The sequence below is a fragment of the Pezoporus wallicus genome, unplaced genomic scaffold (assembly GCF_028554395.1).
Source record: "Pezoporus wallicus isolate ANWC-B61680 ecotype Strahan unplaced genomic scaffold, APGP_CSIRO_Pwel_v1 scaffold_2584, whole genome shotgun sequence".
NCBI classification, from domain to species: domain Eukaryota; kingdom Metazoa; phylum Chordata; class Aves; order Psittaciformes; family Psittacidae; genus Pezoporus; species Pezoporus wallicus.
Window position 1 is genome coordinate 13,290,548 of NW_026642851.1, and position 16,661 is coordinate 13,307,208.

The window sequence follows — 16,661 nt, forward strand, 5'->3', positions numbered from 1 at the left end:
TTTGGGCACAAGCATCCTAGTTGTATCATCATTGACCTAGAAATGCAATGTGAAAATGTCACATGGGAAGGCAGTCAGATGCTGAGAGAACTGGAACAGCTGAGAGAAGAAAAACAGGAGCTCCATCTTTTCCCACATGGTTAAAAGCATGAACCTTAATGTGTTCATCAGCCCTTTCCCTTGCACTATACACTATTTGCTCATCTCTAACCACCTTTTAACAAAGCATAATGCTTCATCAACTTAAAATAATAAAACCCCCTTATCTAAGTGCTATAGCTTGGTTGGCTCACTTATGAATCCCATTATCCAAATACATCTCTTAGCTATGCAAAACAGCATTATCTTTGCTAGCTTTCAGGAAAGGAAAGATGCGCTCTGTGGGAAGAATACTGGATCTAAAAAATAGTTCCCAAATTTGGGGAAAATTACAACCCTAATTTTCCTGCTTGGGTCACAGATGCACTAGTTACAGCATACATTTGAATGCATCTTTTGTCAGATGGCAGTCTGTCAATAAACCAGTCTGACACAGATGTATGTTATCTTTTTGTTTCCACAATACCGATCACTTTCATATTCCTTAATAAATTACAGTAGGAATAAAAGCTTGCGAGCCAAAAGGGAAATACAGTCAAGGTAGGATGTATGGGTAAACCAATGAAGCACGTAAGATTAGATTTTTCTTTACTAGTCTTACCATAAATATATAATCAACCAACCCTCCCTACCCTCAGAATTTTCTTATCTTCATAAAAACCCTGCTGGTACTTCAGCCTAGCAATCTCCTCTCCAGGGCAGAGAACCAAACTGCTTCCTGCACATCCTGCCCCCATTGGGTGTACTTCTATATGCCTTCTATATGCCTTCTATAAGGGTCAGTTGGAGAGAGTGTCTCTGTAAGCATCCCTAAGGACTTGGTTAATGGCCTCTACACTGCTTCTCTTCAGCGAGACCAAAGAGCTGCATTACCAGCTCAACACTATTCCTAATGTAAGGCTTCTGCTCTCTTGTTTTCTACAATCTTGAATAATGAAATAAGCTAAAAGCAAGCTACAGACACCTGAGTGTGCAGGTGAAACTTAAGGCCTAAACCTGGAGCAAAATAATCCTTTGCAACTGCACAAGAGTGAGTAGACCATGCTCATGAAAAAATGAGAAACGGCAGCTTCAGCACTGGAACAGAAGTACTGAAGCCATGAGAAAAATGCTCAACTCATTCAAAGAAAAAAATCACCGTTACTGGGCTAAGGCAAAATTGCTTTAGGGACTTCACTGGGTATCCACAGCTTCTTTTAACTAGCCCAAATTGTTTCACCACCATACCTGTGTCTGCAATTTTAGGGACATGAGAAGCCTTTTGATCTTTATCTAGTACCTGTGTCATTTCTCAGTACCATATGCTTGCATGTAGATTTTTAAAAGAGAAAGAGAGAGAACGAATAATTACTTTTGATATCCCACATTTTTTATAATAATGGGAGAAAAATGTGGCTTTCGGGTATAACTGAACCATTAAGATTCAATGGCTATGGATATGAAAGTACCAACTCCAAAATTTGTGCCACACCATGGTACCAAAGAAGGTCTTGCTTTATACTGAATACAACTTCATACATACAAACCTTGCAACAGAACTATATAGTGATCAGGAACCTCTAAGCATGTCATAAAGGAGCCATTCTCAGAGAAATAAGCAGGAAGATTTTAGCCCGATACCATAATATTTTGAACCAAAGTTGTAAAAACTAAACCAACCAAACAAATAAAGCCCCAATAAAACCACAGTCTGGCTGAATCCTTTGTTCCCCGAAGCCCTTTACAGTAGTGTTACATGTACAGTGACTCTCCCCAAATAATTAAATATCAGCTATTATGAAAAAGCAAAATTTGCACTGAAATTATGTTGAACACTAAATGTCTAAATGTAACAAATCACGGAAATTCCCCAATGCATCCTTGAGAGCATAAAAATGCACAAAAATCTAAAATGCAGCATTTCAAAATTTCAACCGAGAACACAATCACATCCTAATTGCAATAACTTCCATTTGATCTTGATACACTCTAAATTAACAGCTTCACTATGTCAATCAAGCACCTCAACACTGTTTTCATGATTAGTTGATCTGTGGGAGAAATTTATTCCTTCATATACTTTGACAGGCCAGCAGTAAACATGCAAGTAAAATTATGTACGGTGAGCCCTGAACAACAAAATTCAGCTCCCTTAAGATTTTTCATACACTATGTCCAAAACAATTAACAGCAGAACAATATTCTGTTCAGACAGAGTCTGCTGAGGAAAAGGTCATCTGAAATGATTTTGGCTGGATGAATGAAGCTGCCCAAGTATGTAATTTGTAATAAAAATTCAATTGGTGATAAATTATGTAGGTGACTTTTTTTGCTTCAAATTTATATTTAGCATTAATTTATGCTAAGTGAAATTTGAGATAAGTTTTTCACTTTTAAGTACAACATAAATATATTGTAAATTTAAACTTCCTGACTAGAGTAAACTTATGGCAATACTTCGATACATAAACAGATTTTAAAAAGCCATAAGATAAACAGGAAGGAAATTATTTTTCTCTTCTACATAACATTGGTTTCTGATCAAACCATAAAACCTAATTTAATTTTATAAACAATGTTAAAATGGCCCATGATGCTGAGAGTGCAATAAATTTATCTCATCATATTAATAACAGCATCTCTTCCTTAATCCTTCTATGATTTAAACAGTATGAAGAAATTTCTTGCCTGGGACTTCTTCCCTTTATAAAATCGCATTAGGCTTCTGCTGGTGAGTAAGCAGCCTGAGATGGGTGAAGAAAGAAACCTAACAGCGAAGAAAAATCTCCACCCACTTCATGGAGGAAGCAATTTTCAATCAAGCGGGGACAAGTTCCCCAAGTGGCTTGCTGCAGCTACAAATCTGGCTGCATTCTCTCAAGTGAAGTTCATTCTCTTGCAAGCTTAGACATGCTGTCTTCTCAGAAGCTATTAAGTCACTGAAACTTGTCTACTAGTTACTTTGTGATTATGTAGAGAGAAAAGAAGTTAACCATGGGACTTTCAGCAAAAGTCCAATGCACTTCTGCTTCCTTTCACAGGAACAACTGATAAAGCTCTGTACCCCCCCTTTTAAAGGGTAACCTATACTTCTAAGCTATGTATATGAAAACATCTACATGAAAACATTTATAGAGCTCTTTTGCACTAGTATATGCCTGCACTTATACAAACACACCCACCTACAGAACACAGTGAAAATCATGTGACAAATCATATAGCTATAAAACAAACCCTGTCTCCAATGACCCCATCTACACTATTCACTTTACCTGACCCAAATCCTGTTGTGTCCAGCCTTTCAACATCACAGCCTTAAGCATGTTAGCCATCGTTTATTATTTTGCTAAGCTATCAACCTTTTGCCTCACAATGTGTCCTCTCTTTTGAATTTCTCCACATCTAAAATCTCAAGTTCTTGAAAGATGAGCTTGAAGTCCAAGGGACTTAAGAGCTCACCAGCTCTAGGAAGCATAGGCTGTAAAAGGGCTGGAAACTGCAAAATTTCTTTAGTCATTTGGTTCCAGTAATGGGGGATTCCAACCTAACATCACAGCCTTTTCCATGATGCTTTCATTCTTTAGAAGATTTTAACACAGCATTCACTATTTTCTTCTTTCTCACCAGGTACCCATGATACTAAGAAATCATAACTCCTATATATTGGGGAGCCAATAAAATTTGTCTTGGTATTATTATGACAAAACAGTAATCTTATTTTAAAACACACATGATATGTGCAAGAGGAGATTTCACTTAGCTACTGCAGAAAGACACTCTTGACGTCAGAGATGACTCAAGCTGCTTTCTCCTTCAAGTTAGGTGGGTTGACATTGCTGTCATAGCAGACCACCTTCGAAACTGAGATACACAAAAAGATGATGACTCACTTTCATCATATGCCATCACATACACAAACGTCGGACATGTAAATCAAACAGCTCTAAGGAACCAAAACAGCTTCCTTGGTCAACAACTGTTTCGTGGGGGGTGACATTTAGTAATTATAAAAATGTAGATGTATTATTGCTGGAGGTACAGAAAACAGAGCAGTGTAGGTGGCCTCTCTAACTTCAGTTGAGGTCTCTACTCAGGAAGAATAACTGAGAGCTGATGCATCCTGCTATGGGTAGGCATTAAAGATAAATACAACTACAGCAGCTCAACCAGATTTAAAACTGGACCTCCAGCAGAGAAAAGCCTGTCTATTGATCCAACAGTGACATGCACACTCCGACCCAATTTACTCCTGAAATTCAATATGTTTTTTTATCTCCTTTTTTGTTGTTGTTTAAATCAACCGTATGTTGTATCACAGATTATAAGGGCCTAAATTGTCTACTTACCTAGTTATGAAATGATATAGGGCTTAAGCCAACTAACCAACTAAAATTCTTATGATTGCTGCCTTTTCCTAAGTCTTCCTAGGTTAAATATTTTAATATCTCCCATATGTTAGATAAATAATAATGAATCTTATTTGCACGTATACACTGAGACTCATTATTCATATTAGCTAAGTTAATATGTCACATCTGGCAAAGACTGCACTCATTCAAATCAAATAACAGCTGCTAAATATCAGAAACTACATCTGAATTCTGAGACTTTTATGGGAAATGTGGTCTGCTTTAATCTTAATCCCATCAAGGAAATATTTTTTGCATCTTATATGTGGATTAAATTTGGTATGTATTTATACACAGAAATGCTAGCTCATGAAAATACCACAAAACAGGATCGTTATATTTCCAGTTATGACCATTTTAAAGATTTAATTTAATATCAAAAAGCATGTTCTACATTCAAAAATGTCTTCAGTTTACTGTTTTGGTGGATTAAAAAATGGTTTAGGAAAAAATTAAATGTTTTCCAAAGCACAAAAATTCTACCATGTGATTTTCATTTAGTATGAAAATCAAAGCTTTGCAAAAGCCCATATTTAAGTACATCCACATGGCTGTTATTTATAAGAAGACCATTGCTTGTCTATGCTAACATTATACTTTCTAATGCTAGCACTCTGATCTGTTTTAAGAAGTTGAGATTCTACATTTCAAATCAACTGATCAGACCACTAAGAATATTTTGTCGGTTATGCATCTCAGAACTTTACACAGGAACTAGTTTCTTGCCGTCACCATAATGACTGTACTTTATTCAGGCCAACATACCCTGTTCCAAACTGTTGTTCCTACTCAAACTCTGTGCTCCGACTGTATGTTCTGAAAGAAATATGCAATTGTAATGCTAACCCCATTTCTTTACATCCTAGAGATGTGAAAACCAAGGGATTAGATACACAGCAGGTGTCTGCTCTGCCAAAGAAGCCTATAAAGCTATAGCTCCCTGCACTATCCCTTGTTTAAGGAAAACTTCAATGCCCAACACACTACTGGCACAGCTCCACAAAAATCTTTATACTTCTCTCACTGGCCTATTGGATATACAAGACCTGAAAGACTAAAGAAACAGACAGAGAGCGTCTGAGAAAGCCAGACAGAAAAACAAGGTTAAAAGGGAAATAATACCTTTGTAGAAGTCCATGGTAAGAAACACATACCACGTGAGGTAGGGCCCCTATGGGGCACTGGGACTAACCTGTGTCTTACTCCTACTTCTGCTGCAGACTTTCAGGCAACCATGGCAAACTACTTCATCTCACTATTTTCCCTAGATTTGTAACAAGGAAGAATCAACATCAAGAGTCTAATGCCAATAGTGCAGTAAAAGAAGCTTTGCACAGAACCAATGAGTTTTCAGAGGTTTAAAAAAGAATTTCAAGCAACAGTGTGAACTTTCTACTCACACAAAGTTAGACAAGTGTTTCAAAGAACCTGATGTGAACCTATTGCCTGTGATAGCCGATGTCCTACTAAAGGAACCGGGCAGCCTCTTTCAGTCTCACACCCTGTATCTGCTATTTGAACTGTAAATGCCTCACACAGTCAACTATTATCCAAAATAATGTAAGGCTGGTATGTAGGAAATAGAGTAATAATAGTGAATATTAATGCGCACACCAACCCTGCAGCAGTGGCACTGAGGCAACCCTGTTACGGAACCTCAGTGGAGAAACATGTACATTGCCTTCCATGAAACCAGCACTTGGCCAGCAAGCAGTGTCAACTCAAGGTCTGGGAAACAGCTAAAGCAGCAGTGCTGCACAGAGCCAGCCTGGGTCTGTGTCGTGGTTTAAATGACAATGATTCTATTGTATTACAAGTCCTTACCATAAAGTACAATGAGGCAAAAACCTTAGCCCAAGCCCCACAATTGAAAAACACTAATACAGCAAATACCGGATGGAAGTAAGATACGATATACTGAAACTGTGAGATCAAGAGGAACAACCTTGAGAGCCAATAAATCAGCATTGTGACGAGTGACTATTAATCCGGTCAGATCTGTTGTTATCTCAACCCCTCGTGCCCCACGTTGGGCACCAAAAAAGAACTGTCGTGGTTTAAACCCAGTCAGGCAACTTGTTCATTCACTCCCCCACTTCTTGCCCTCCCCCTACTCCCGGAGGGATGGAGAGGAGAATCGAAAAGAATGCAACTCCCATGGGTTGAGATAAGAACAGTTTAGTAACTAAGGCATAACACAAATCACTACTGCTACCACCAATAATAACAATGATAAAGGAAATAACAAGAAAAGAGAGTACAACACCTCACCACCAGCTGACCGATAACTCGCCCCCAGCCCGAACAAGCTCTGACCCATACCTCCTCCAACCCTGCAGTCCACCAGCCCTTCTGGCTAACTCTCAGTTACCTCCTGGGCATGACGTGCTGTGGTATGGAATACCTCTTTGGCTAGCTTGGGTCAGGTGTCCTGTCTCTGCTTCCTCCCGGCTTCCCCTCCTCCCTGGCAGAGCATGAGGCTCACAAAGTCCTTGGCCAAACCAAAACATCATTGTTATCAGCCCTGTTCCCGAGCTGAAAGTCAAAACACAGCACTGCACCAGCTACCAAGAAGGAGAAAAATGACTGCTACTGCTGAACCCAGGACAGTCTGCCACACTGCAGCATGGGTAAATAAACTGCAGACAATGGAGTCAAAACTATGAGCCTGAGGGTCAGTCCCAGACACAGTGTTACACAAGTTTATGAGGATTATCACTGAACATTCCAGGAAATTCAGACTACTCATAGACCATTCATATACACAGTCACTCAACTGTTGTATTAATTATTAACTAGGCATTAATCTCTCAGCTCTACTCATTAATGCCCCAGAACATGCTATTCAGTATTAGACTACCTCCTAAGATAAAAGGCTGTAAACAAAACAATTTCCCGCAGAATGTCACACATTCACTAACTCCTTCTTTCATATGGCCAGTGATCTGTTTTTTATGTCACAACTTTATTAAAAATATAATCTGAAACCACTCAAAATAGCACTAAAAACAAAAGGCTTTTAAAACACTGTAATCTCCCTTGTACCTCACATCACTGGAAGATATAAAGGTATAAAAATAATTGGAACCAGTTATTTGCAGTATTCCTAAACACCATGGAGGAAATAGCAGCATCAGGTTAATCATCAAACCTCTCCTCTCTTGGTAAAATTGTTCCCTATCTGATGACATCAGCGCTGCTGCTGATATAGGTTGATATTAGTCTATGTGTGGTCTGAGCTCAGTTTTTAGAGTTTTTAGACATTTGGGTTAACTACTGCAGCAATGGAAATTGATGCTCCGAACTGTACTCCAAAGAAGGTCACGTGCGAAGGAGGAGTTGCATCAACTGAATGATACAGAGCTGATATAAAAGCTCAAGTTCTATGTAAGTGCTAAATACAAAGTGGTGGGAACTTAATTTATGGCTTTTGAAAAAGCTTTGTGGATATGTACCCAGTGACTACACAGCTTGAAGTAATACAAGCAGCTTTTCACCAGAAATAAGAAATAAGCACACGTGCACTGAGAACACCACCATCTTAAAGCTCAACACTGACAGCACTTTTTTCCCCAAAACTAAGCTCCAAGAATTTTTCACCTATGAATCGATATAAATTATGTCTTTAAGAATTTGCTAGTATACCTCTCATATAACATGAACAGCTGCAAAGTAAAAGAATAAAAATAATTATGCATTAGTTCACAGTGGCATCACCCCATTCCTGTAGGTGATGAATTCTTGCACAAAACATTTAGCTAGCTAATTTACTCAGAATCACACAGAAAAGTCTATGGCAAAACCAGCAACTGGATCTGAAACTACAGTGCTCAAAATGAAATTTTGATAATAACAGGACTATCAGATATTCGAGTTCAGGAGAAAATAATAAGCAATCCCAGTTTCAATTTCTTTCAGGGCTGCTAAACATTTAGATATTGTTCCAACACACCAACAGCTCTTGTTATGTCACTGTTACAAATCCTACACTCACTAAAATTCATCACATTCTGCTCACTTACAGCAATTTGACAGAAAAACAAATGAGAACAGAAAACTGAAGTTTTTTCCATGCTGCTGAGTGCAACAATCATGCAATAAAATCCTGAATCCTAACTTTGAATCTCTGTTTACCTATAGACAAATAGACAAAACTCCCTAGAAAATACATACTTATTATTTTTCTAGCATTATGCTTGCATGAAAGTTAACTTGCTGGTTCCAAATTCAGAAAAAAAAAGTGAATACTGAAACACTATTGACTTTCAAAGAGTATGAGGAAAAATTAATTGGCAGATGTTTTACATAGCGTAATTAACAGTTCATTTCAATGCTCTGTAACAAGATTAAGATAATTATGCTTAGAAACAGAAATGTAATAATGATAAATTACTAGTTTTCATATTACGGTCAATCTCCTACATTCCAAATAATCACCATGTTTAGAAATAGGTGCATCTGTTCCATGTTGTCCTCAGACGTACAAATGGCACAAACTCGTGACTGGGTGAAACAGTCTTTCACTCAAGATAGAGAGATTTCTTTGCTCCAGGTCTAAACAGAGTGCCTGTTCCATTCATCAGCAAAACAGAAGGTAAAACCAGCAGTACTGTTTTCACTAGGGCACAGTTACCGGATAGAAGCTGAAGTTGCATTAGCAATTTGCATTTCTTACGGATAACTGGAAAGCAAAGCTTAAATTCTGCAAGCTTAGCAAATTACAGAAGCTCCTCATATGGAAGTTGAAGAATGAGAATTTGAGAATCTGTATTCTGTGACAGTGTGCAAAACATGAAGTCATATGCTTTCTATATGCGTAGTAAGAAATAACTCTCTCAAGGATTTCAGGTCAGTAAATAAATAAAAAAAAACCCTGATTTTCAATGTTTTCTTTTATGACATCTATGAACATTTTAATGACTGCATCTGAGTGGAACATTAGTGTAAACCATTTCAAAGTAACAATTACACAAAAGTAATTCCTGAGTAGTAATAATGTATTGATAAATTACAGTTTATATTTCAGGATCTACATATAAATTGTTTTAGGCTTTCTGCTTTTAAGTTGTGTTTTTTTTTTCTCTTTTAATTTCAAAGGTTAATTTTTCTTCCATTTTGCCACAAAGTCGTAACAATAGCAAAAAAAAAACAAAACAAACAACAACCCTAAAACCCCCAAACCCAACAACAAAAAATACAACCATTTTGCCTTTAAATTAAAAATAAACCTGTTCTTCACCTCTCTCTCATTTCTATAGCTTTGCAATGCTTTCATCATGGGGTCTTTTGTTGCTTTTTTGCTTTGCTTTCTACTATCAAGTCCTTGACACTGGGAGACTAAAACCTCACAACTAACAGCACAAAGATCAGAGCAGACACAGAAATAGAAAATGCAAGATTAGAAATCTCATAGACCTGAAAAACAGACAGAGGAGGAATAAACAGGGATTGAGCAGAACCAAGGAGAATAAAGGAAAGCAATGAAAAATACTTTCAATAATAATAAAAAAAAAAACCAGTGTGTGACTGTATTATTAATGTGCAGCTGAGGAAAATTAGTTCTGTAGAACTGGAGTATCACACTTATCCAAAGCAAAGTAGATTGGAAGAAGGGAGGTAAGTGCAAAAGCATTGTGCATCATATTCACACTTTTCACATTTAGTTCACTTTTTATTCCCACCCAGTAGTAGGCAAATTCGTTCCTACTATTGATAACTGTTGCTCTAAGCCTTCAAATAAATAACAAAAAAAAAAAAAATCCCACCCCATAATGAATGAAAACCCCAAGACATTATGCAAAAAAACATTTTTGTATTAACCACCTTTCTAGTTCATTCCCTCACTTATCAAATATGCTTCCATGTTTTCCAATTCACTTCCTTATTTCCAAGGCTTGCTAGGTCTTTCTGGTTGGTTGTTTAGAAATTACTAGCTGTTCATACACTCCCTGTCCCTTTTGCACGATCTGCTGACTAACAAGCCATTTTCATCTCACATCTATAGAGAGCAAATGAGAGATACTTGTTTTCCTTTGCTCTTTCCTTAGATGGAGTCAGCGTGCTGGTCCCAAAAATGACAGAGACAGTGGAATTTGCTACAAAACATTAACTTTGCAATAGATGAGCAAATATAATTACTTTGTAGGCAATCTCCCTAATCTTAATGAGGTTTTGGTGCAGAATTTCGCCTCCTAAACCCAGGATACTTTCATAAGGCTGCACCCACAAATTATTCTCAATTGTATTCAATTACAGGCAGAAACACTGTCCTAGGCTTTGATCTTTGACCTTACATATCAGCAGTAGGTGGTAAGAAACGACGAAAACAAAAACATACATACTCTAATGAGATGTACTAAAAAGATACACTGAGGCATGCCTGAAATGATACACTCCCGATTGTGCAGAGCCCTTATACAGATAACTTTCAGGCCAGAAGGACATCAAAAGCCAGAAGGATAAAAGTGAAGAATGTTACATTCAACTCAAACATCCACTTTTACAGTTATAGTCTATTGGCCTGAAAAAGTAATAGCATCAACCAATGTACTTGAGTATCTCATTGAAATGGCTGTTACATGTCTTTACCTAGCCTTGACTTTATCCTAAACACCATCCCACCATTGCTGTTAACACATTTGGAACCATCTAGACGATCTTTTTCTGGTTTTCAGCACCCTAACTAACTCCAAATCCCAGCACAAATCCTCAAAATTTCTTCATTATCCAATTCATTATATAATTTGAACTAGGTACCTAATGCGATGGAGCTTCTTGAAGTATGCTTTTAACTAAGATACAGTGTATCTTCAAGGTAATGTTATTGTTATATCCTTTGTTAATATTTCATAAAATAAACTTTTTATTTAAAAAAAAATTACATATATCAGTATAATGTGCATTAAGACTGATCCTATCCCACTGACTAAAACAAGGTATAGAAACAGTATACGACCTCAGTATACAGCCCCACTGACACATCCCATAAAAACCTGCTACAGCCTTCAAAGAGTTAAACTCAATACTACTTCCCTACAGTTTCTTAAAAATAACTAACAGACAGTGGTTTGCTATGAGGATACAAGTGAGACTTAAATCCAAACCACTTAATTTCTGTGCTTGTATCTGAGGTTTCAGTCACGTCATCATCATTTAAACAATTAGTTTCAACAAGTAACCCAAGCTAACAGTCTACTTTTATCATTCCAACTTTAGGCCTTTAGCTGTGTATAAAGGACGTAATTTCAAATAACACTTGAACATACATTATAACTGAATCGTATATAATATTCAAACAGTATTTGAAATTACATCAAAAATCACATTTAAATTGTAAAGCTAGAGAGAGCCATCTACAGTATATACGGTGAAAGGAGGATCTGTGAAACTTTGATGGAGAACTGCCATATCAATTTAAAAACATTTGGGAGTCTTCCAGTATGGAAAAGACAAAGCTCTTACCGTTTCCTTTGGAATATGTGACTGGCTTTGTTCTGCATTCTAAAGGAAGTAAAAAAAATAAATAAGAACACAACTACATACAACATATACTATCTATCAGCAGGGGGATAAACAAAGGCTCCAATTCTGATGTGAAGTAGTAATGGCAAAATGAAGAGTGTTTGTCACACCTCTGATTCAAATTTGTCTAAATTTGAAGTAAATGAGTAAAAAAAAGCATTAAATGAGAGGTGAACAAAATAACCTCCAGCAACCTTAGGCCAGGGCACCTGACTTTATCTGGCTATGAGGGAGGTGGCTATTTGGCCAAGGAAGAATCACAGCTGCTTTCACCATTTTCTGACTGGTGGAACACTCTCCTTCAGGGATGTTCTCCCTTGGCCTTTCCCTTCTGCTTTGAATTTTTCAGAGAATGACCTCAGCAACCCAGATGAATCCTACCAAATATTTTAAACCAGTATCTATTTTTTAAAGCATCCATTCTCATTTTTACAATGATTCCCCTTTTGAGTGTATTCAGGCACAGGATACCCCAGGTCAGAAGGGTGCCTTCAGTCCACCACAGAAGGGATTCTCCTATACCTTGCATTCCTCACCTGTGTCTTAGGTCACATAAGGCAAACCTAAATAATTGGAAAACCTTTCTTCATCCCCCAACTAATTCTGGAAAAACACATAAGGAACTACTGCTCTTCCCAGCCCACATCCACCCATATTAAAAACAGTTTAAGCACTTAGGAGCCACCTTGCTGTTGGCTGGATGAGCACTTGAGTGCTAATCAGCTATTTCTTTCCATTCACCTGGGCCAAAATAAAATGCTGGGGTTTACTGGACTCTTTTACTTTGGGCTGTATTGCAGATTTTTATAGAGATTTAAATGATTAAGCACAAAAATGTAGCAGCAAAGTAGTAACAAGAACACCCAGCTATCTTTAACCTGCTGCCAACAAGCAGCAAGAATAAAATCATGAGGAGCTAACTACTATCCACATATAAAGGACCAACATGTACAAATGGGCATATTAACTTTTAGTGTACTGGAGACTAAACTCTGCCAGATAGTCTCTGCTGATACTGAGAAAACAGCTCAAAAGCTAAATAACCTAAGTCAATCCTTCAGTGGATTCACATAGTCAGTAGCATGCCCTAAGAAAATTCTTCACAGCAAGTTATGTACAGATATGTGAAGTAACTACAGTATTACAGGAGCTCTACTTACTAAGAGTAATCCTCATCCCCTTCACAAATCTGGGGGGCAGGGAGGAAAGATTTTTCATATACAATCTGCCTTACACTGATGTGGACAAGCCCTGATATATTTTTTATATCTATATCTCATGAGGTAACTCTGGAAGCAATAAAATACTTTGTATTTTGGAGATCTCACTGGTGAGAAAAGTTGACTCCTGTCAATTTCATTTTATTTCCTGCTTCCGCAGGAATGTTTTACTTTCACCATGATCTCCTGGATGATGGTTCTCCATCATACACACACCCCCTAACCTGACCACATAAGCTACAAAGAGCCTATACTAACCTAAACGGGCTCAGCTTAACATTCCGGTATGTTTTAGATGCAACTAGACAGTTTTATAGGTTGCTTCCAGACAATAACGGCAACATTCACAAAGACATTAAACTCCACAACTCTCCTGAAAGTTTACTGTCTTTGTTTTACTTATAAAGAAACCCAAGGATAAGCAGCTTTTCAAAAGCCATTCAACAAGCCATAACCCAAAACATAAAATCCAAAAACCTCTTTTATTGGGATTACTATCTGTACAAATGTTGGCAAATATAAAATGGTTTTAATACTGAGTGCTCCTCGGCAAGCAACAGCAAGCCCTGCCCTTTATGAGATGGATAATATCAAATAACATGGTTTTATGCATATGGTTTTCGAGACACATCTCATTCAGTTCATATTTAAAGCACACAAATGGAGAAAATATGACAGAAATAAGGGAAGGATGCAAAAACAAATTGTTCTTAAGTGGCCAAAGAAGGCTTGCGTATGAAACTGACATGATTTTAGATCATTCCCCTCCCTCCTTCAGCATTAACTTTTTTGTTTGTTTGTTTTGTTATGTAAATCTAGTAAAAGGTGACGAGAGGAGCTGGCTGAAAAGTCTTTTTCTTTCCTTTTAGGATTATTTCTTACCAGAGAAGATCGAACAGCCCTTATGATGAGTATTTGTCCAACACCTTCCCCAGCAATTCTGCTCCTGCTATTTGACAGCTGTCAGCAGAACACACCTAACACTTCTTCATGTCAAAATGCAAACAAACAAATCCTTATGCACCAGAGGATCATACACATGTACTGTCAGATCCTCACAATATCATTTGTTCAACTGGAGCTACAGGAACGTACACCAGTTCAGACACAATCACTGACTACATAGTGCAGAGACATGAGATCTGGGTTCCCTATCCTGGTGTTGCAAAAAAATAAAATCATAGAATCATAGAACCAAGTAGGCTGGAGAAGACCTTTAAGATCATCAAGTCCAACCTTTACCCAAGGACTGCACAGTCTACCACTAAATCACATCACTAAGGGGCTCGTCTACACAGTTGTGAACACTTCCAGGACGGTGATTCCACCACTGCCCTGGGCAGCCTGTTCCGATGCCTGAGCACCCTCCCTGTGAAGAAATTTTTCTTAATATCCAGTATCTAAATCTCCCCTGGTGCAGCTTGAGGCCATTATCCTTACCACTTGTTACTTGGGAGAAGAGACCAGACACATCATCCTTTCAGGTAGTTGCAAAGAGCGATAAAGTTTCTCCTGAGCCTTCTCTTCTCCAGACTAAACGGCCCCAGTTCCCTCAGACAGTCCTCATCACATCTGTGCTCCAGGCCCTTCACCAGCTCCGTTGCCCTTTTCTGGACCCACTCCACTTTGCTAGTCCCAGCCCCAGCACCTCCTCCACAAGAAGCTGCTGCCTCTTTTCCAAGGCAGGGTGAGCCTGAAGGCAGCAGAAGCAGCAGGGAGGCTACTGAGGTTGAACTCATTTAAAGGGGCTGATTTGCTGCTAGTTTTAAAACTACATCCAGTATTATTATTAAATCTCTCCATTACTAACAATGTATCCTTTTTTTACAATTATTTAAAATATCATGTTAAATTATGGATCATAACTTCTTTATATTGCTACAGAAATAATATACACAAAATTAAGACATTTTGTTACTTCTAAGTTTATTTAGAAAACTTTAAAAGCATTTTCATTCACCTTTATGTAAGATAGCAATACCGTGAAAGTTACATCACAGGAACTTATAAACCGATTGCTTTCCCAATTCCAGTAATAAGGTAGGGCATAATATAATTTCAAATTGTTCATTTCTTTTCATTTGATGACAACTTTCCTTTCAGTACCTTAAGTCATGTTCCAAGAATATTAAAGTGTGTTTTGTTTGCAACCTTCCCCAACACTTTGACTTCCTAGGTTTAATTGTAGTTTTGAAAAGTAAAAGGCTAATGTTGAATGTCATGAAATGGCCAAATGAAAATTCATTCCCTTTGCATTCAAAATAACACAATTCCAACAGAAAAATGAAGCAATCAATTCATTATACTTATATTTGTCACTTATATTTGTCTATCTCAGGATAATGCAGCCAAATAAGTTATTTTTAGAGCTATTATATAGTTATGATAATACAAATAATAAATAACTTCAGCAGTTTAATTGAATACAGAACAAAGTAAGACTGCTACATTCACAGTCTACCTTTTCATAACAGCAATTATCTTGAATAATTATCAGAGAAATATCTGTGTACACTATGCAAGTGGAGCAGGTACAGTGTGAAACATAATTTTATTTCCATTTCATGTGAGTTTCTCAGAAACATTTTCTGAATTGCCCTGCTAAATTAACAACTGCAGGGTTTCCATTCCACAGAGATTGCATTTATATTCAAAAAAAGGTATTATTTCTTATATGTTCTAGTTTTAGACAGAAAGGTATTTACATATCCTGTTTTGGCATATTATACGTTCTAAAATAATTTAGTGAGCAGGTAGTGGGACAAATGGTAGGATTTCAAATATAGATTTGTCTATAAGAAAGATATGAAACAATCTACTTGTCTGCATGCATCCAAAAAAGTCCATCCTATAGCTTCTTCTATAATAAACATTTTCACTCAAAATAAACTCTCGCTTGTACATTATCAACATTATCTGCTAATTCCATCAGCAGATCTTTAAAGAGAATAAAAAACATTCATGTAAAATGTTCTAAATAAAGCAAAATATCTTTTTTTCTTTCTCCTATATTCAGTGCATGGCAAGGCACGTACTAGCAGGTGACAAGATCAAATCATTTGCTTATATTCATCTAAATCTCTTAGCTGCTCTCTATTTTACGCACCAGTTCCCTTGGATGGAATGTTTCTTCCTGTCGAAAAATCAGAAGGCCGACGGTCCCTCCCATCTTGGTGCTTCGCAGCAAGGACACAACTTCTTCTTGAGTTTTGCCTGTTAAATCAACTCCATTTACCTGTGACAATGGAAAAAAGTAGAAATTCATACCAAAAAGTCAGGTGAATCATATTGGATAGCATTAAACAAACTTCACTGAAGCAATCTGCTGATTGCCAGTACAGCTTCCACTTAATAGAACTAAAGATGCATTGCTCATATGCCAACACAAATACAAGCAAGACAGTTATATTTCCCTCCTTTTTAGCAGCAACAG

The 16,661-nt window shown here is 37.4% G+C and overlaps 1 protein-coding gene across 14 annotated transcripts in view; it reads right to left on the minus strand.

The window, feature by feature from the left end:
• PARD3 (par-3 family cell polarity regulator) overlaps nt 1-16,661 on the minus strand; it is a 450,998-nt gene that overhangs the window by 182,121 nt on the left and 252,216 nt on the right. For 10 of the 14 annotated variants that reach the window (XM_057432818.1, XM_057432816.1, XM_057432814.1 and 7 more), the window contains 2 exons: nt 16,335-16,463; nt 11,949-11,987 (listed from right to left, as the gene is read on the minus strand). In XM_057432818.1, the coding sequence (XP_057288801.1) occupies nt 11,949-11,987; nt 16,335-16,463 (168 nt within the window). The remainder of the gene's footprint in view (nt 1-11,948; nt 11,988-16,334; nt 16,464-16,661) is intronic. The other 4 variants (XM_057432824.1, XM_057432817.1, XM_057432822.1 and 1 more) reach the window with 1 other exon arrangement.